Source organism: Rhamphochromis longiceps, linkage group LG11 (genome assembly GCF_057381845.1).
Source record: "Rhamphochromis longiceps isolate RC_006_pf linkage group LG11, R_longiceps_female_GT1.1, whole genome shotgun sequence".
Lineage (NCBI taxonomy): Eukaryota > Metazoa > Chordata > Actinopteri > Cichliformes > Cichlidae > Rhamphochromis > Rhamphochromis longiceps.
Window position 1 is genome coordinate 24,724,852 of NC_140567.1, and position 21,729 is coordinate 24,746,580.

A 21,729-nucleotide genomic window follows, 5' to 3' on the forward strand; every position below is an offset into this window, starting at 1 on the left:
AAGGATTTCACCCCCATGTCATACTGTGTATGGTTGTGACAAATAAAATTTGAATTTGAATAATTATTCAGTTCAAAGTAGTTTAGTGTAGCAATCCTGGTGCGGATGAGCGGATGATTTATTGCAAGTCACGTTTTGGGAAGTAACTCTCATGTCTCACTAACACCATAAGCAGGTCATTCATCAACGTGTGCTAGTGTTAAAGCATGACACTACTTGAAAATATGGATATTGTGTGTTCACAATCAACTGCCCATTTCTGCAGCTGGAGCATATCATTTTTAAAAGCAAAAATTTGAAATAGCAAAGTGACTTGAGCCAAATGACCCTCATCAAAGTTGATTGCCCATCACATTTATGTGGACTGTTGCTGACCCTGACAGTGAGTTCAGTGCACTCAAATGGCCCCCAACAGTCACCAGATCTCAATCCAACAGAGCACCTTTGTGGTGGAACAGGAGGTTTACATCATGCATCCGACGAATCTGCAGATGCTATCTGTGATGCATTTTTGTGATGCAAAATCTCTGAGGAATGTTTCCAGCACCTTGTTGAATCTGTGCCACAAAGATTTAAGGCTGTGCTGAAGTCAAAAGAGGGTCTAACTCAGTACTTGCAAGGTATATCTAAGAAATAGTCGTGTGAGTGTATAATCAAAGGCTATTTGTGGTGCTGCGATGTGGGCTTTTACTATTACTTTAAAAAAAAAGGGTTGCTCTTATTAATTTTATGCCTTTAGTGGTGGCATGCAGTCCATGAACTGAAATGAATTTGACACCTGACCAGTCATCCTGCCTTGTGGCTTGTATGTACCTCAGAAATGGACGTGCTTAACTCTGGATGTATCCCTGAACTGAAACTAAACAGCAGGTGAAATACAACTAAACAATATTAACACACTCTTTGTTCAACATTTTGTTTGTTGGGATGTGGACACCCTACCTACAAGTAGTAAAAATAATTAAAAATCCAAATGACAAAAGGTATTAACAGATTTATTAATTATTAGTTACTATTAACATTGTGAAGAAAGTAGGCAATATACAACATTTATTCACAAAAAACATATTTACTTAATAAAACTGCCAACGACAGTATCATTTAAACTAATCTTTAGGAATATTCTGAGGTCCATGTACAGCCTATTTAAATGTATAACATTTGGCATGGCATTACAACACAGTACTCATCTAACTGCATGTCCTCGCTCACTTGCATGAGAACTCAACTGACTATAAAGTGCTAACAAACAGCCCACAAAAAGTGAGGCATTTACTCATACATACGCTTTATTCGTCTCTAACATGCACACCGTTCTCAGTTAGAGAACTGCACCTCTTTAGGTTTAGAGCTAGGTCCATTCAGTGCGTCTTCCTCTGAGCTGACTGCAGAGTTCACTTCCTTTGTAGACTTTTCCTTGGCCTCTGCTGTTACACCTTCATATTTCACCTCGCTACTTTGTGGGATCTCCCCGTCCCCTTCTCTCTCCATTCCCCCTTCTCTTAAGCTGCTGGTGCTGACTTCAATTATTACAATTTCATCTCCACTTTCCAGCTGAAAGATACTTTCCATTCCTCCTCCACCCTCAGTAACTGTGCCACTTCCAGTACTGCAACCTCGGCCCTCCTCTCCTATCATTCCTCCTTCACCTTCTATCAGGGCTATCATCTGCATGCCTTCCTCAGTTTCCTGTTCCAGCTTGGTCTCACCCCCCAGCTCAAACACCACCTCCTGCCCATTAAGGGGTACTAAGCCTTGGGTAGATGTGCACGAAAGCTGCAGGCTGTTGTCCTGCCCTTGGCTGAAGGTAGCACTGGTTGAACCACTATCCTGTGTGTCAGTGTGGAAATGAAGGACATACGACTCCCCCTGGCTGCCATCCCCTCCCGATTGTCTCCCATCCTGCTTTTCTCCACTCCATTCTTGCAGGAGTGACATCATCCCTCCCTTATCTACCCCTTTTTCCTCTTCACCTGGCACATCTGTCTTGAACTGCAGCACGAGTGACTTTCCCTCTCCACCCATTCCTTCATCGATTGCCTCCCCAGATGAATTCCCTTCAAACTGCAGCACGTATGACTCCCCGGCCTCCCCGATATTCATCCCCTCCTTTGCCTGTTCTTCATTATCAAAACACAACACAAACTCTTTCCCTGACAAAGTTTCCCCAGTCCTCATTTGCTCCACAGTGGAATGAGGTTTCCTTTCTGCAGGGACAGGAGCAGAATCTGATGCTGCAGCTACTGTGGTGGCTGGTGTAACCATGGTAACAGTCGGCAAGGGTCCTGAGGTATCCGCTATGGGGGCTACAGTGGCAGGGGATGACAGAGTTGGGGTAATGGTGTCAGATGTTGTGGGTAGAGAAGATGAGTTTGTGGTAGTATTAGCAGCAGTAACAGTCTGGGTGCCACTGGTCACATTAGAGTTTGTTACTGCAGCAGCTCCGCCTGCAGTGTGACTGACTGGGGTTGGGGCCGATTTCAGAAGTGTAGCTTTTGGTTTGCGCCCCCGTCTGCCTCGTGCAGTCCGTGTGCTCTTCCCCAGTATCGGCTTCGTAAGTAGGGAGCTGGCTGAGAGGTTGTGCATTGGTGTGGCAACTGGAGTGTGTGCATTGTTACTGTTGTTAGTAATTATGATTTGTTGTTGCTGTGATACAGATGGAAACTGGGGTATCTGAGTCTGGTTTTGGTTAAGCACAGGCTGGAATGCTTGGATAGTCTGAAGCATGGGGAGGGACTGAGGCTCTGGAGCTGGTGGAGGGTTGTTTGCTGTGGGGAGGAGAATCAGGCTGGACTGGCTGCCGTTGTTGGAGGGGCACTGCAAGAGGAGGAAGTTTTGAGGCTGGGACGGTTGCGGTGGTGGCGGAGGAGGTGGTGGCTGGACTGGCGTAGGCGTTGACAGAGGAATGAGCTGCAGGCCGCTTGCTGTCTGTATCATGAAGTAGTTCTGGGAGGTGTTGGGGGGAATATTAAGTGCTGGTTGGGATACAATCAGACTGCCATTGTTTCCTGAGGCTTCCAGGGTGATGGGGTTCAGCAGGGTTGTGGTGGTGGTTACTCCTCCAACACTGGCTTTCACAGCCACGCCGTCTTTACCTCCACCACCTGGGCATGGTAGGGAAACGCCAGTGCCGTGGGTGCGGATATGCCTCTGCAAGTAGGAGTGCATGACAAACTCCTTCGAGCAGTAGGGGCATTTGTAGTCCTTGCGTGAGGAGTGTGTGCGAAGGTGGAGTTGAAGGTTGGAGGAATGAGTAAAACTCTTACTGCAGTGGGTGCACTGAAAAGGTCTCTCGCCTGAATGCGTGCGTTCATGCTGCTCTCAGAAAAATAGTAACCAAAAAAAAGAAAAGAAGTTATGAAATCAGTTGATAAAACTGAACATTTTATAACATGACACTGCAGCTGCACTGACCTGTTTCAGATTTGACGTCTGGGAGAAGGACTTTGAGCAGATGGAGCACGTATGAGGCCGCAGACCAGAGTGCATCTGACTGTGTCTGCGCAGGCAGCTGGTGTTCTTGAAGGACTTGCCGCACTCTTTACACACATATGGCCTCTCACCTGTGTGCTGCCGCAAGTGGTACTGGTAGTGGGAGCTCCACTTGAAGGTGAGTGGGCAGTGAGGGCACTGAAATGCCCGTACACCTGTATGCACCTAGGTAAGATATATGTTAAAAAAGGGGGGAGTTAATTTTTAGTGTCCTACCAAAAGAAGAATCTAGAACTGAGCTTGACAAAGAGTGGAAGTCATCACAGGGAACATCAAAATATGAACGCTTGTTACAACTGAAGCACTGAGTGACAGTGACTTTAGTCATGAGAGACCAATAACTTACACCATATTTTTTTTCCTTTTGCTGTTTGCATTTGTCTGATGTAGACTGCATTCATCTCCAGAGGTAATTACATGAGAGCTAAAATACCTAATCAAGTGGAATGTAGAGTTTCACACAGACCACAATCAAGAAACCTCACATCAAGAAAATTATTTTGGTAATTAAAACCTTATTTGGTTTATTTGAGTGGAACAGAAGAGTGAGCCTTACCCGCTGATGGATAGAGAGCAGTGATGATCTCTTGAAGCTCTTTCCACACTCCGTGCAGCGGTAGGGCCTTTCCCCAGTGTGATCCCTCATGTGGTATTTCAACCCTGATGAACCTTTGAAGGCTTTTCCACACTCTGAACAGCGGTATGGCCTTTCTGTGTGAACATGTGAGACACGAGTTTAAAAATAACAACAACAAAAAGAACAGCAGAATAAGGAGTTCTTTAAAAAAATAGAAAAAAAAAGAGACTGAATATCAGCACAGTTTTATGCCTCATCTGCTTTCTTTCTAATTATCTTTACCTCCAGCAGGAGTGCTCTTGCTAGATCCCGTCTTTTTGTGGGCTTTGGTTGGTTTTGCTGGCTGCTCCTCTTGTTCCTCTCCAACGGCTATGATGTCGACATGAATCTCCCTCTGGTCCTCCTGCTGCTTGTCAGCCTGGCTCGGAGAAGAGGGAAGCGGGAGAGACAAGGAAAGCGATGGAGGGCACACGATTTCGGCCTCTGCCTCAGCCAGGAGACGCTGCTCGGGAGTGTGGGAGTGTTGGTGCGTGAGGAGCGAGGAGAGAAGAGGGAAAGAGCGGTCGCAGGCAGAGCAGCTGAACTGGGAACGGGACTGTGATGAAAGAGAGTGCATCTGGAGGGAAAAAAAAAAGAAAATGAAAACAGGAGGTAGTTCATTTGATAGTTGTTGTTTTTTTTATTAGAAAGCACTGATCTAAATAAATATTAGTACATTATAGAAAATGCAGAACCCAGAGAGCAATGCACACAGTTCACTCAGAAACTGCCTTGAACACAAGCTATGAAGACTTTCATAATGTTGTGATGCCACAACTCTTTAGTCCCACCTACACCAACGATCCAACTTTTTTCCTTTTTGGCACTGCCAGCTCTGACTCTAAAACATCTCAGCCACAAGAAAAGCAATAAATGACACTAAATTTCCTGTTGCTTACTGCAAGACCATGTAAGAGTCTTCGTGCACTCCAATGCGCTACTTTTATTTTTGGTGGCAATGTTCCCTCAGCAGGAAAAGAAAACATTCTTGGAGGAAATCGGAACTTATGGAAACTCGAAGACCAGTTTCAGACCAATAAACAAGGACTGGGAGTGGGGTGCATTTTTTCCCCTATATCACCTACAGTGCCACTTAAAATTAGTTGGATTATTTCTTAGCATTCCCAAACACAAACGAGTGAAAAATTAGCTAAAAATTAATGTACTATTGGAAATGGTAACACAACTGCAGGAAAACATTGTGTTTTATCTAACATAGTGACTTCAGCATGACTGCATCACTGTACTGAGTTGGATTGTGGTTTTAAATGTGTGCGATTTGGACTTTTTTTGTTACCGACAGTTCATAGAGAGCTGGAGGGCTCTTTTGGAAAGGCCTGTTAGATTTCATGAAGAGCTACAGACACAGCATGGGCATGATAAAACAATCCATAAAAGTCCCATTCTTGATATATGACACACTTATACTAACACTAACAAAAGGACCTTTAAGATGGATAAATGTTAGTCTTGCTGTAGGTTTTGTAATCTGTACAAAAGTGTTAGTAGTAGAACAGTTGCAACAGTCATTCTCACCAGTGATACATGTCTATTGAGGCCTCCGCTCGTCTTAAAGGTCTTATTGCAGTAGCCACATGACAGCCCTGCCCATGTGGTTCTGGCCTCTGGCTGAACGGTCTCAGAGCTCTGAGTCACCTCAGTGAAGCTCTGTAACAGGTCAAACTGGGCCTGGGTGGTGCCGACATTCTGAGGACAAACCAAAGGAAGTAGTAATACATATCAAAAATATATGTCCTCAAACTGAACTCATTGGCTTTATAGGGACTTTTATTTGCTCCAATTCAAAGTATATTTTAATTAAGAGTACTTATACTTCTGCCCCACATTACATAAAAAACAGAAGCTACACTATCTAACAGGGAAAACCTTTTGAATTCACGCCAGTTTATTTTGCATACCACTGGGTTCATGTTAACAATGCTTGTTTGGGTGTTGATCATTTGTGGCCTTCACACACCAACATCATGTTCAGACGACACATAAGCTGCAGCAGCAGTTACAGGATGAGCCAATCACAAAGTTTGTTGCAAAAACCTGTGTCAGCCTATGAGTTGACTGACAGCGGTTTCAAGTGCACAACCAACAATTCATGGTTATCACAGTTTTTCTGCCTAACGCCCTATTTCAAATCGGTTCTACCACTATTATGAATGTGTTTCTACTATTTGTAGGATCTAAATTGGGCTTAATTGTACAACTACAAATTTTAAAGCATTTAAAGAAATGTGTGATGTTGGCAGTTTTTGAGATAAATATTTTTATGCAATGTGCATTTATCCGTTTGAACCCATCACTTACTGCATTGCTGCCATCTACTCCCTCTGACAATCCAAGGAGCACCTCTGTCGTGTGTCCACTTTCAGCCACTGTGGTAGTTTCCACCACCTCCTCAAAGTCAGCAAGCAGGTGTCCAGCTCCCACCAGCCCATCCCCAACTTCCATCCCAGAGCCGACCCCTGCCCCTCCACCAACCCCATCTTCCTCTGGAGCCATGTGAATGGCCTGGTGCTCCTCTAGGTCTGTCCGTGTGCCAAAAGTGTGGCTGCAGCTGCCACAGCTGTACAAGAGCACACTGGCTCCGGTGTCTGTACTCAGGTGAACCTCTGTCCCAATGGCTCTAGATGTGCACATGTTCTCCCCAGAAGAAGTGAGGGTGAGCTGGGGGAGAAGGCCTGGATTCTGGCCAGAGGAAGTGGTTGACAGGAACACTTCTTCCATCCCCACCCCAACTCCATCAGTTCCTTCCTGGCTCACAAATCCCACCATGTCTGTCAACATTGATGATGTCACTTCCTCTCCCCCCACCACCACCTCCACTACCTCATTTCTCTTCCTTGCATCCTCGCCCCTCTTTCCCTCTTTCCCACCTGCGTTTAGGTTGGAGTGCGAGTTCTTGTGCAGGGCCAGGTTTGACGAATGAGTAAAGCTTCGTCCACACTCACCGCAGATGTAGGGCCTCTCGCCTGTATGTATCCTCATGTGCTGCCTCAGGTTGGTGGACTGCGTGAAGGATTTGTTACACACTGTGCAGGTGTAAGGTTTGAGACCGAGATGGACATTCTTGTGTCTCCGCAGACTGCTCGAGTTCTTGAAGGCCTTCGGACAAGTGTCACACGGGTATGGGCATTCTCCTGTGTGTTGGCGCAGGTGATACTGGTAGTGAGAACTCCATTTAAAAGTAAGGGGGCAGTAGGGACACAAGAAGGTACGCACTCCAGTGTGGACACTCTGGTGGACCTGGGCAGAAACCGATATGGTGAAATATCTCATTTGTAAACATTGAAAAAAACAAACAAACAAAAAAAACCTTTTTTGGCGTCTCACCTGGAGAAGAGAAGAGCGTTTGAAGGCTTTGCCGCAGTCCTGACATTTATAAGGCTTCTCCCCTGAGTGTGACCTGCAAAATAAAGGTAACTATTCAGGAGGAAAACATGGTTAATCATATGACATCATTATTTGTGCAAAATACAATCAAACCCATATCTAAGTAATTTCTTTTGCTATCAGAATCAGAATCAGAATCAGAATACTTTATTGATCCCTGGGGGAAATTATTTTTTGTTACAGTGCTCCATTTTAAACCAACATTAAGACAAGACAGACAATATGCTAACTAAGAATAGTACAATATATACATATATATACATACATACATACATAAGTCACTTATAAATAAATATTTGGAAAAGAAACATGTGTAGTTGTAGCAGCAAACAGTGTGTTAAGTGGATGCGTTGTACAGGGAGATGGCCACAGGCAGGAATGATTTCCTGTGTCGTTCAGTGGTGCTTTTCGGTAATCTCAGTCTCTCACTGAACGAGCTCCTGTGACTGACCAACATGTCATGGAGTGGGTGGGAGGTGTTATCCAACATTGTCTTTATCTTGGACAGCATCCGCCTCTCCGACACCACCTTGAGGGAGTCCAGCTCCATCCCCACAACATTGCTGGCCTTACGGATCAGTTTATTAAGTCTGTTGGCATCTGCGACCCTCAGCCTGCTCCCCCAGCATGCAACAGCATAGAGGATCGCACTGGCCACCACAGACTCATAGAAAATCCTCAGCATTTTCTGGCAGATGTTGAAGGACCTCAGTCGCCTCAAAAAATAGAGACGACTCTGGCCCTTCCTGTAAAGTGCTGTGGTGTTTTTAGCCCAGTCCAGTTTATTGTCAATGTGTACTCCAAGGTATTTATAGTCCTCCACAATGTCAACACTGACCCCCTGGATTGAAACAGGGGTCAAGTGTTTCCTGGTCTTCCTGAAGTCCACGATCAGTTCCTTAGTCTTTGCCACGTTGAGCTGCAGATGATTCTGCTCACACCACGTGACAAAGGAGTCGACCACAGCCCGGTACTCTGTCTCATCATCCCTGCTGATGCATCCAACCACCGCAGAGTCATCAGAAAACTTCTGAAGATGGCAGGTCTCTGTGCAGTGGCTGAAGTCTGTGGTGTAGAGGGTGAAGAGGAAGGGGGAGAGGACAGTCCCCTGTGGTGCCCCTGTGTTGCTAATCACCTTGTCAGACACACACTGTGGGAGACGTACATATTGTGGTCTTCCTGTCAGGTAATCAACAATCCAGGACACCAGAGAAGCATCCACCTGCATCGCTGCTAACTTATCACCCAGGAGGGTCGGCCTGATGGTGTTGAAAGCACTGGAAAAGTCAAAAAACATGACCCTCACAGTGCTCGCCGGCTGGTCCAGATGGGTGTAGACACGATTGAGCAGGTAGATGATGGCGTCCTCTGTTCCGAGACGAGGCTGATAAGCGAACTGAAGGGGATCCAGATGTGGTCTTACTATGGGTCGCAGCTGGTCCAGGATGAGCCTTTCCAGGGTCTTCATGATGTGGGAGGTCAGTGCCACGGGCCTGTAATCCTGGGGGCCACTGGGACGAGGCGTCTTTGGTACAGGGACGAGGCATGATGTCTTCCACATCACCGGGACCCTCTGCAGACTCAGACTCAGCATAAACAGTTTATGAAAGACTCCACACAGCTGGGGGGCACAGGTCTTGAGGACAAGGGGACTCACTCCGTCTGGTCCAGCAGACTTGCCTGAGTGAAGTCTCCTCATTTGCATCTCAACCTGGTATTGAGTGAAGGTGATGGGTGGGGGAGGGGTGTCAGGAATCTCACAGGAGGCAACATGTGAAGAGAGAGGCTGGCACAGTGGTGTGGCTCTGGATTCCAGGCTGACTGCAGGTGAGGTTGTGGGGGTGGGAGCAGACACTGTGGTGTCGAATCTATTGAAAAACAGATTCAACTCGTCGGCTCTATTCTCACCTCCCTCAGCTTCCCTGCTGTTGGTTGGCCTGAATCCAGTGATGGTCTTCATGCCCCTCCACACCTCTCTCATGCTGTTCTGCTGGAGTTTCCACTCCAGCTTCCTCCTGTAATTGTCCTTAGCCTCTCTGATCTTGTCCTTTAGTAACACCTGGACCTTCCTCACCTCCTCTTTGTTGCCCCCTCTGAAAGCCCTCTTCTTGTTGTTGAGGAGGGCTTTGATGTCCTTAGTCACCCACGGCTTGTTATTTGGGTAACAATGAACAGTCTGAGCTGGAACAATGGAGTCGGTGCAGAAAGTTATGTAGCCTGTGATACACTCAGTAAGCCCATTGATGTCCTCGGCGTGAGGCTCACAGAGTGTTTCCCAGTCGGTCACCTCGAAACAGCCCTGTAGTTCCGCTATTGCCTCCTCTGACCACCTCCTAACAGTCCTGGTGGTCACAGGTTCCCTCCTCACAATTGGCACATAGCGGGGGGTGAGGTGAATCAGGTTATGATCTGACCTACCAAGTGGGGGGAGGGAGGAGGAGCTGTATGCATCCTTGACGTTAGCATACAGTAAGTCTAAAGTTTTCTCTCCCCTGGTGGGACAGTCCACATATTGTTTGAATGTTGGTAGTGTATTGTCCAGTGATACATGGTTGAAGTCACCCGAGATCACAATAAAGGCACTCGGGTGCTGAGTCTGTAGCCGAGCTATGGCAGAGTGGATAGTGTCACATGCAGCTGTGGGGTTAGCAGAGGGGGGAACATAAACAGCCACCAAGATGACGTGAGAGAATTCCCTGGGTAAATAATACGGCCTGAGTCCAACAGCACACAGTTCAGTGTCCGGGCAACAAATCCTTTCTTTGATTGTTATGTTGGCAGGGTTACACCACCGGTTGTTAACTAAAACAGCAAGCCCACCTCCTTTACGCTTACCGCTAGCGATGCTGTCCCTGTCCGCCCGAACAGTGTGGAAGCCTTCCACGGAAGCATTCTCATCGGGAATGACCTGGTGCAGCCATGATTCGGTGAAACACATCAGGCTACACTCTCGGTATTCCCTCTGACTCCGTACCAGTGCTGAGAGCTCGTCGATTTTAATTGCCAACGATCGCACATTTCCCATCACGATAGACGGCAGACACGGTTTAAACCTCCTCCTCGCTTCGAGCCTCCGCTGTCTCACCGTCACCTTTTTTCTTCTCTTCTGTCCTTGACCTCTGCATCCCCGATGTGTTTTCCTCCAAATTTCAGCTGGTACTTCTGCGGGCACTTCTGCGGGCCTGGCCAGCGAGCCGGCCGGCATCAGGGCGATCAGCTGATCTCTGGAGTAAACAGTCCGTGCGTGTAGGAGATGTGCCGCGGTCCCGTTCCATGATAAAAGTAACAGTTCCACGGCCACCAGAAGAACAAAAACTCTCTCAATCCACATGATTGAGTAAGAGATAGAAAACGGAGGAAAATACAAGTCAGAAAAAAAAAGAATACGTAAGAAAAAAGAGCTAAACTAAGAGAAAAGCAGGAGCGACTGTAACAGGCTGCACGCTGGTTGGCGCATGCGCACTGAAACAATGCATCGTATAGTATAACATCTTGTTTTATGTCAGAAATTAGCTCTTTATTTTACATTGAAATTTGCCTTTTTGACACTTTCCATCAACCTGACTGTGGCCCGATTTAAGATGTGAAAAAGGAAGGCTGGGAGGTGCTGGTTAGATTGTATGTCTTCCTGCTGATATTCAGTCCTCTTCTCATTCATTCCCTAATCACTCACTGCTTCTGATTAATCTCCTGGTCAGTTCTAGTAAACTGGGTTTATTAAATATTGTTTACATGACATGCTATTCCTGTATTCCTGATCGCAGGAATTAAAATATTAATGGATCTGTATTTTAGCTGTAGAAGCCAATTGACTGCAGAACGTCTTCTGTATTTGAAATGTACATCATCGAGTTAGATATGAGATGGCGAACATGAAAACACCATCAGGATTGAAACAAAGACGTAGCAGACAATTCTTGAATCCCCTGTTATAGAGTTAGTCCATTAGGGTTTTTGGACAGCGACATAATTTGGTATTTTTGCCTCTGTACACTTCCACAGTGGATTTTAACTCGTGATAAATTAAACAGATAAAATATTTGGAGTTGATCACAAGTGCTGAATTTGCACTTCGTAGCTTTTCACTGGATATCCTAATAGAATAGGTTCAAAGAGATGGCGATGGAAGTGAAGGAGGCCATCATTAGACCGAAACGAATAAAATAAATCTGATGGATTAAATAAACTTTGGGAGTGGCCAAATCAACAATTTTGTTCATTCTTCAAAAGAAGGAATGCATTGGCCAACTCAGTAACACCAAAAAGCCTGAAAGAAATCCAAAGCCAGCTAAAGTTCATGATGACAGAATTTCCATGGTTACAAAAACAACTTCACAACATCCAACCAAGGAGGTGTGTCATTGTCAAAGTCCACAATCATGGGATGCCTTTATGAACAGAGCGTTCACAACAGGGTGCAAACCCCTCATTACACTCAGGAGGTCACATTAGATTAAAAAAAAAAAAAAAAAAATCTAAATGAGCCTTCACCATTCTGGGGAAAAAAAAACCAACCCTAGATGACACTGAGAAGAAGAGAAAAAGCTGTGATCTGAGGTTTACCACATTATCTGTAAAACATGGTGGAGGAAATGTTATGGGATGAGCCGGTGTTCTGGGAATCCATCCTACCTGACAAACCATCCTATTCGTTGTTTGTGCGCATGCGCACAACACGAAATTAAGTGGCGAACCGTCCTACCTTTGTGAATGTGACCTACAAGCATACTTTAACAGCTAAAATTTAGTCGCAAAACGTCCTACCTTTGTTAATCTGAGCTAGAAGCATATTTTAACAGCTAAAATTCAGTGGCGAACCATCCTACCTTTGTGAATATGAGCTAAAAGCATACTTTAACAGGTAAAATGAAGTGCCAAACCATGCTATCTTTGTGAATGTTACCTACAAGCATACTTTGACGGGTAAAATGAAGTGGCAAACCGTCCTGGCTTTATAATTATGAGCTACAGGCATACTCTGATGGGCAAAGTTAAGTGGCAAACCATCATACCCACTTAAATTTGTGCTGGAATTACTCTGTGACAGCAGAAATATGCATAAACTACTTACGGTAGGACGTTTTCCCAAAGTAGGATGGTTTGTCAGAACACCGGGTCACTAGTGTTTATTGATAATATGACTGCTGATTGAAGAAAAAGGGTGATTTTTTTTTTTTTTTGCTTAGCAGACTCCACCTTTGGCAAACATATTTAATGAGGACACATTGAGATGTGCAGGTGAGGGAGGTTAAATGACTAAATTTGTTAGTGCAGAACCGTATTAGCCTTAAAAGACAAAACTGTAACAGTATCAAACTTAATGATATAACGGCCAAATACGGATATCGGCTGATATTAGCCTTGTTGACTCATACCAACATATATGCATTTACATTTGCCTTTTGTGGTTTTTTGGGGTGACTAAATGTTCAAACATAGCATAAAGAGCAAGGAGATGCTGATCTTTTTATGAAACACAGTTTTGGGTTTGTTTTTTTTACTCCTCCTGGTACAAAGACTGGAATTATTAACAGAAGAAAACAAACTGGAAAACATCACTGGTATCTGCTAACAGCTAAAATGTTCAATTCAATTTTATTTATGTAGCACCAAATCACAACAACAGATGCTTTAAGGTGCTTCATATTGTAAGGTAAAGGCTCTACAAAAATATAGAGAAAACCCCAACAATCAGATGACTGCCTATGAGATAGCACTTGGTGACAGTGAGAAGGAAAAACAACCCTTTAACCGGAAGAAAGCTACAGCAAAACATTATTTTAGACATCAGAACTGGTCATGAACTTCCTAATATGTGAATCCTCAATATTAATATAATTTTAGTGTGGGTACCGTTGGTGATAGAGCAGAGCAGAGGAGCCCTTGAAGGCCTTGGGACAGAGGTTGCAGCGGTAGGGCCTTTCATTGTTGTGGCTCCGCAGGTGGTGGGTCAGCCTGGATGACCACCTGAAGCTCTTGCCACAGTCCAGACACTGGAAGGGATGATCCGTCTGCTCTGGCTGCGGGACTGACCCGGACACTGACGATGACACCATGTCCAGAACCACTTCCTCGCCACCTTCTACTCCCCCTTTTTCTCCCTCCACCAGCTCCCCTCTCTCCCGTTCATCCTCGCCATCCTCCCCCGAACCAAGAAGAGACGGGAAAGGTGAGAGGGACGTGGTGGACTGAGCTGGCAAAAGCTCTGCTTGGACGACTAGGGCCACTGAGTTGGCCATTACCAGATCAACCTGGTGGCAGATGATGGTTTTCCTTAGAGGCAGAGGGGTGGGTGGGATCAGTTTGTGTGCGGCATCATGGTTTTTCTTTCATCTTTTCTTCTGTGCCTTCATAAATTCCTTCCCTGCTGGCCACTGTAGCACCAGCTGTCATCCCAAGCAGTGAAATGAGGGCAAGTCTGAGATAAAAGGAGATGGAAATAAATACAGTATTACAACATTATAACAGTTGGTACCAAAGCTCCCTTTAAATTTCCCTCCCTCCCTCCCATCTCTGAAGCTGGTCCTCCCTCCCCGCTGTCTTTCCTCCGGCCGTCAGTCCGTGTGCGCTGTATCTCCACACTGGCGCACGGTTTCTGTCCTTCCCCGCAGTGCGGTGCTTGTTAGCACCACAAACCAGCGGCTACAGCAAAGTTACACACCGAGCTACTCCATAACTGTCCCAATGTCTTCCGACGAGCTCTTTCAATCCAGCAGTTAAAGCAGACACACACACAGATTCTTTGGCGAATTAACAAAAACAGTTAGTGGCCTGCTTTTAAAGCTAACCAAGCCTCCGGCTCAGTGCGGAACAGCTTCTTTTAACTGCTCGCCATGAATGTGCATGAATGCGGGCTGAGGCCGTACTCACCGCGGGTACTTAACTCATCTTAAAGCTATATTGTTGATCATATGAAAAGAAACTGGGTGCTGCAGTGCTAATCCACACAACCTTAACAATAAACACAGCACAAACTAACAGCAGTTCTCCACCCAATGCCGCCTTTCAAGAACAGCGGCAGCGATTGGCTGATACGTACAATAGATGAGCTACTCCCATTGGCTGGGGGCTTGAACAGACAGGTTGACGTTCTTACCAGAAAACATTTAGAAAATCAAAATTTGGCGTAAGCTAGTTATTAGTAAAGGATCCATACTCCAAGATGCTCCAAATTAATCTAAAAGCTTTTTTCACATTCGAGCTCAACATTTATCAGTTTTTGCCTCGACTCTTCTGCACAGACTGTTGGGTAATGTAGTTTCTGAGTGTGCACCCCCTCAAAAAACGTCCATCTGTCACACAGTTCATATTACAGGTGTGGTAGTAGGCCACGCATATTTAAAGACACACAAAAACCAGTGTGCACATTCTGAAGTTTTTATTTCACCAAGGCACATATTTCACATTGAGGCCAATTAGTGTGTGTAAGAGGCATTTTGATGTTACAACAATAATTTAAACGTGATGGTATAATAATAGCGAATAAGAATAAAAACTGTATAAAAGTACAAAAGGACAGGAGACTTGCTCCACTGCAGCACAAAATAAATAGTTCCACCAAGTTACTTAAATAAATAGTCAATACTGTAACAAATACTAGAATAGGAATGAATGAAAATTATAGTGATAAAATTGGTCATCTACAGTATGTTGTAGAAAACGACATAATACACAAAAGCACTGTATACAACATTTACATTCTTGTACATTTATGTACACCTGTACAGAACATAGTGTCACAATACATAGTATTTTAAGGCTTTGGGTGTTTAACTAAAAACAAAAACAAAAAAATCCCCAAACTTTTCTACACCAAAGCACAGGTTCAAAATCAGCCATCCCACTCTTAGGAAGGGCCAATCCCGACAAGTTTGTGCAAAGAATCTAATCAGAATCATCAGTGCTTAGCAACAGGGCACATTCATATGACTTTACCACAATGTTAACTACGCCTCCACGTGCAGAACACAAGGGAAGCAGGCACTGAAAACACAAATGTGACTGTGGTACGAAAGAAAGGATTCGCTTTTCTTCAAATACCATCCTAACGTGGAAGAAATAAAGTAAAATGAATTTGATAAGGAATTGATAAATTAATGTGTCATGTGGAATATTTTACCATGGCTGGAGATGACATTATGAGCTTTTGAAACGTATACTTTAAGGGCCCTATAAATAAGGAATAGTGAAGGGTGCCCCAAATGCATGCTACATCTACTGGAAGAATTATCATCTGAAGAAAAATAAAAATGTAAAAGTAAATTAAGCTGATTTATACAAATGTCATTATCAGAGCTATCAGTTCAGGAAGTGCTACAGTGTTTGTTTTTTGTTTTTTGTTTTTGTTTTTGGGTTCAGTGAGACACAAGAGAAAGGGAAAGATTACAGAAATGTGGGCAAATGAGTTCACGTTAGTACAGAAATAAGATAAATAAATAAAAATTAAATAAATAACTAACATTCAATAAATAAATAAATACATAAATAACACGGTCATGACATGACGGTTTCTTGACATAATCATTGGAGTTAAACTGGAACTTGAGCTGGAATCGATGGTTGTAACTGGCTGCATTGTGGTGCATCCTCAATGGCTCTGATGGAAAGACACATTCCTCAACACACATGCTGACACACAGGTTGATATTTGGGCCTCTTTAGGGATGCTGTCAACTACAGTGCACACTGACATGGTCTTGTTTCCCTTTTGATGGGGACGGAAGTCCATGTATTCTCACTGGCTCTGCAGCCCCCTTTTACTTTCTGTATCATCATTGGACTGCAGTGACCTTGGGCTTAAGGCTGAGGAAGGCTCTGTATGCCCAGTCACAGAAGAGCTTGAAGTGCTGAAGAAGCTCATTGGTGGACTGCAGGACATCAAACTGATAGGGGAGGTGAGGGGGGAGGGAGGGGGTCGCCGGACTGAGCCTTGGTGCTTCAACTCTCAGCATCTGTGGAGGAGAAGACGGGCAAACACACGGATTAGAAAGCTCAATCACAGCGGCGGTGGCGCGCGCTGAGAATCGAACAGACAAACTCAGCTCCTCACCTGACGGTGCAGCAGAGTGATGAGAGATTTCATCTCTCTGATCATCTCCACCAGCTTGGGCACTGCAGGGTGGTGGTGCTTCTTCGACACTCTGTTGAGCCACTCAAAGTGGTGCTCGTACAGCTTCAGGTCGGAATGAAGCTGTGAGAGCGTGGGCTTCAGCTGGAAACAACACAAAAATACTTCAGAGACTTAGCATGGGAGTGTCGAAACAGGCCAGCTCCCCGCCCCCTCTCTCTCTTTCTCGCCACATGCACACACACAAATACATTATCAGAGCATTACCTCAAGATTGTTGAGGTCATGGGCTGATCTGTTGCTCATTTCTGGCAGAGACTTGAACCTGTGGGGCTCCACTTCTGAGTCAAATGCATGCTCCTTCTGAAAGAGAAAACAAGACACAGAGCAGCCCCTTAGCAATTTACATCAGCGCAATTTTACTCATCCTGTAACAAGTCACGGCAGCATGAGGAAAGTATTAGTCTAGCATCTTGATTGGGTGCCTGTTTTCTGCACTTAGAGACAGTAGCTCTCACTGAGGGGAGTGTGGTCGATCGGGTCAGTGTGAGTTCACCCACATTCAGCCTCCCCAAATGTCAACAATAAGAGAAAATGAGCTGAACCCACAGGATGTTTTCTGCTGGGAGTGTGGATAACAACATACGCAGTGACTAAGAAAGCTCCAAGTGGGACAGACAACACAGGCCTGCGGGGAAACTCCAGGGTCACAGCTATAAAAAGAAAGAATGACGCAGTGCCGCTGCCCAGCTCAGCCTGTGTAGTGCCCACTTTGACCAGCAGAGGGGGATAAACAACCTAATGCCAGGTTTATGGGATTCTGCTTTGGAAGGGCAGCTGAGCTCATCAGTAGTGCAATTTAGTATTAAAGACGTAGGCCTATTTTAGTAATGAATAGGGACAAATAGAGATGAGTGAAGTGGTATGCGTCATTTCTAATCAGCAGAGGAACATAACAACATTAGAATAATGATTGCTGAGAAATGTTTTGTATAAACAAGTTGAGTGCGCTTATTGCTTCCTTAACCTGTTGTTCTGTGCTTCCCTTGCATTACTTGTTGTTCGCTTCCACTTGTTTTTGTTGATGTTTTTGGAGATAAATGTCCTGTATTGTCTCTCCATCAGCCCTTTATAAGAGCTCACTTATGTCTGTGGTCCAATGTTTTGTCTCCGCTGCCGTTTTCTCCCCTGCTGTACCTTACTTCCCCCGTCCCTCGCCTCTCCCTGTGTCTCATACCAGGTGCACAGGCACATGCAACATGACGTGCACATGTGCATGCATGCACACACACACACACACACACACACACACACACACACACACACACACACACACACACACACACACACACACACACACACACACACACACACACACACACACACACACACACACACACACACCGGCTTGTCATCTAGTTGTTTCTCTGATCTCTCTTCATCTCTTGTGGTTTTTGCCCCATCTTTCTCAGCCTTTAATTCTGCCTCTTATCCCAGTTTCTCTCGCTCTCTTCATCCCAGACCATGACCTCACCCGACAGAACCTAGCATCCAACCTTTTTCTTCCTGAATGCAAATACTGGAATGTGATAAATCTTTTTGATTTTTATCAAGTCACTTTGCTGTGGCGACCGAAAGCAAAACACTAAACACCGCACCTACACTACCACGGCTATTTACAGAGCCCTCAATGCACACACACACGGCCACAAAAATGCATACAGACAAACGCATGCACACACGTATACACATTTGTATGTATGCAAGTGTGCACAGACTCATACACAGGCACACTGGAAAACCTGGGCCCATATAGAACTATGTTTATACACATACGCACATTTCTCCCTCTTTAAAGCATCAGTTTCATTGCTCTTTTGCAGGGACTTTCCATGGATTCCCATTCTATTTATCTTTCCTAACTTTGTCCTCTTTTTAGTGGAATTCCACACAAAAAAAGGGGGGGGGGGGGGGGAATTAAAAATAAATCCCCAGTGTTAGTGAACACTGTCTAACACTGTTTCGGATGCCCTTTGATAATCCTGGTGTGCTCACATCTGGATTTCAGATTGTGATGCTACTACACAATGACTATAACATTATTTCAAAGCACAAACACAAACACACACGCAAACACTTTCTCAACACTGCTGGACAAGACTAGAGAGAGTATGTGGCTATTTCTAATTTTATCTCCTGAACAAAAGAGTTTAAAGATTTGCATAATGCAAAAAATAGAATCAATATCAGCCATGTGTAACCAAAGATCCAGAGATATGATGCCGTTTTCTTTTCACCTGTTAAAACACAGTGTTGATACACAATCACCTGTCGGATCCAAATCTTGTCTAAGTTCTCAAATCTGATTTCCCTACTAACTCGACTGTCATCGCAATAGGATTTCGGGCCAGACTTGTCGCATTTAATTGGGGAGAGAAGCTCAACACTTCACCAACCGCCGACCATAAACATGTTTCTGTGTAAACAAGCATGCGATACACGCTGCTGTCATTTCACAGACGGCGTGCTTGGCTGTTTTTGTAGCTGGATGGAGGTAGATTTAATTTCACTGCACCTCCACTGGCACCTTCTTTGCCACCAAGTCTTAATGCAACCGCCACCAGGGGAGGTGACCAGGCACACCGGCATGCTGCTGAGTCAGACCGCCTCTCCCGTGTGGATTAAAAGTGAGATCACTGAGTCAAATCCCCCCCGAGACGTTTGTTGCCCCGTGTAAGCATGCAGATGGACTCGTGAAAGCAGCTTAAGGTGGACTAAAGCCCCGAGCAAACCTGGTATGCGTTTGCACAATAGTGCGTGATGCAAAGTGGGTGCAGTTTAATGTGTGAGGTTACCTAAACCGAAAGCTAACATTAGCACCCAAATCCAATTAGTAAAAGATCAGTCTGTGGTGTAATGACCAGCATCGTCTTCCAATTCAATTAGCACGGGGTGGTCAGGGCCTCGCAGCCTCCACTCCCGATGTCAGAGGCTGATTGGTAAACCTAATGGTCTTGAGGACAGCTTCATCACTTACCAGCAGTTCTGTGGTGAGTTTCATTAGATTTTTGGTCTGATTGGACAGTTTATCCAAGTCACTGGGTCGCCGCTGTGGCACCGGAGAGGCAGACGTGAACACGGGCAGCTGAGCCAATAGCAGCGAGAAGAGGAGAGATGAGGAGGAGTCGAGCAGCACTGCAGGGGTAGAACAAAACGGAAGCAATTAGTGGAGAGGCGCTGTCATCTCGCCATAATGATAATGGCCTCGGGGCACGGCTGTCAGCTTTGGGGGAAGATATTGCACCATGATATAAACAATAGCTCCAGACTTGGCAAGAAGAATCCTGAAGAACTTCAGAGTCATGTTTTCACAGGCTGAATGCAAATCATTAAAACATTAAATGCCAGGCTTTGACACAGAATAGCTCCATTTCATCTTTACCATAAGCAAGGCAATGAATGCCGCTGATTGTCACACCTGCAACTCGATAGGTACGTGAGCCGGTGGTATAAATTATATAGACCAAGTCAAGCCAAGTCAACTCTCCTAACAGTAAGCTCATTCATTCTTGTCCTTTCAAGTTCAAGTACAAGGTAGACTAAGTATTAAAAGGGAACCACAGTGGTGTTGAGATGATGAATGCTTGATAATTACAGGTGAACCACAAGAATCGCAGCCAAAATAACACTGCAGAAGCATCTGAGCTCTTCGTCCCAGAGCAACTTTAACAGAATTAAGTTGCCCAAATCTTCAGTCGAGCAATAAAGAAGCAGTTGCTTAGATTTTCTGATCTCTAAATAATTTAACCTGTGCACAGTGGGGGGGGGGAAAGCAACTTTTTAACAACAACAACAAAAAACTAACAAAAATTTTAGAACAAAGCTGATTAAAAATGAGAAACATTTATAAGATTTTTTTTTAACCCACAGTCATATAATCACTTACATTTCATATTGGTTCGGATCCAAGAGATAGGCAAACCAGCAGAAAAACGGAGGCAAATAAATAAATAAATAGAAAATTAATAAATAAATTGAACTCCGGAAACTGTCACGTGCTCCGGTTTCTTCTTGCTCACTCTTCTGTCAGAGTGAGGAGGAAAGTTGTCAGGACACACTGAATGAGAGAGCGCAGAGTGATGAGTGCGAGCACTCAGACGGCAAAGTCAGAAAGTTAAAGGTAAAAAAAAAAAGCGAATATCGTCAAACTTTCTTTTTTCAGTAAAGTTTGAGAGGAGCCCCTGCAGTCTTTATAGAGTGCTGAAGGCAGAGAAGCACTTTGGCAGTTTGGAGAGAGACAGAGAGAGAGGCTACAGAAATGCAGAGAGAGGGATGCGAGTGTGGTAAGTCCAATTTTTGCGCGCAGTGAAGTGTTTAGGCTTGTTTAAAACTTCCTTTATAAAGACGTCGGGCCTATGACACATCGGCAGTGACTCACTTCATTCATAAAAACACACACACGCAGACACACGCTCTCTCTCCCTCTCCCTCCTCTCTCTCTCTCTCTCTCTCTCGCCCTCTCTCTCGCCCTCTCTCTCCCTTTCCTCCTCCCCTCCCTTCTGCCCTGTCTCCCTTTGCGAAACTTTAAAAAAATGTTCCGTTGTTTTTTTCCCCCCTCTATCACTTTCTCTCTATCCTATCCTATCCTATCCTGTCCTGTCCCTATCTCCGGCACTTCCTCCGTCGCATCTCGCTACCTGCCCCAATCAGTCGCATCTACCTCTTTCTATCTTTCCATCGCCAAATCTCTTCCCCCCTAACTCTCTATCACTGCAGATGTTTTAAAAAGCCCATTGTTTTCATGTGTATCAGTATATCTTATGTAACCATGTATCTTTTCGAGCCTCTACACTCTAGTTTTACCTGTCCTATCTTTTTCTTGCGTGCTGGTGTGTTTTTGTGTTTTTTTTCCTGTTATACTTCAGGGGGAAATGTCACAGAAATTGTGCTCCTGCTTGTGGTTTAGGCTACACACGTCACATTCCCAGTACAGTATTATGGCTAATACCTTTTAGCAAACACCTTTTTCTCCTGTATTTCTTTTCCTCCTTTTTTTTTTTTACCCCTTGCTATTTTTTTCAGAGCCCCTCTTGAGACAGCAGCCTGTTATTTCCACTGCCCCCCCACCCCCTCTCTTTTTTTCACTTCT

General features: G+C 44.8%; 2 protein-coding genes across 2 annotated transcripts; both read right to left on the reverse strand.

The window, feature by feature from the left end:
* Positions 1–990: 990 nt before the first annotated feature.
* znf628 (zinc finger protein 628) lies at positions 991–14,522 on the reverse strand. The gene is made up of 9 exons (XM_085423188.1): positions 14,384–14,522; positions 13,367–13,931; positions 7,454–7,526; positions 6,428–7,366; positions 5,645–5,815; positions 4,352–4,685; positions 4,049–4,203; positions 3,415–3,657; positions 991–3,315 (listed from the first exon to the last, which is right to left on the reverse strand). The coding sequence occupies exons 2-9, from the start codon at positions 13,750–13,752 to the stop codon at positions 1,318–1,320; spliced, it is 4,299 nt and encodes a 1,432-aa protein (XP_085279314.1). The 5' UTR covers positions 13,753–13,931; positions 14,384–14,522; the 3' UTR covers positions 991–1,317.
* A 427-nt stretch (positions 14,523–14,949) lies between these two features.
* On the reverse strand, positions 14,950–20,935 carry il11a (interleukin 11a). The gene is made up of 5 exons (XM_085421851.1): positions 20,527–20,935; positions 19,618–19,775; positions 16,848–16,943; positions 16,563–16,724; positions 14,950–16,464 (listed from the first exon to the last, which is right to left on the reverse strand). Exons 1-5 carry the CDS (start codon positions 20,531–20,533, stop codon positions 16,285–16,287), a joined length of 603 nt encoding a protein of 200 aa, XP_085277977.1. The 5' UTR covers positions 20,534–20,935; the 3' UTR covers positions 14,950–16,284.
* Between the last annotated feature and the right edge of the window lie 794 nt (positions 20,936–21,729).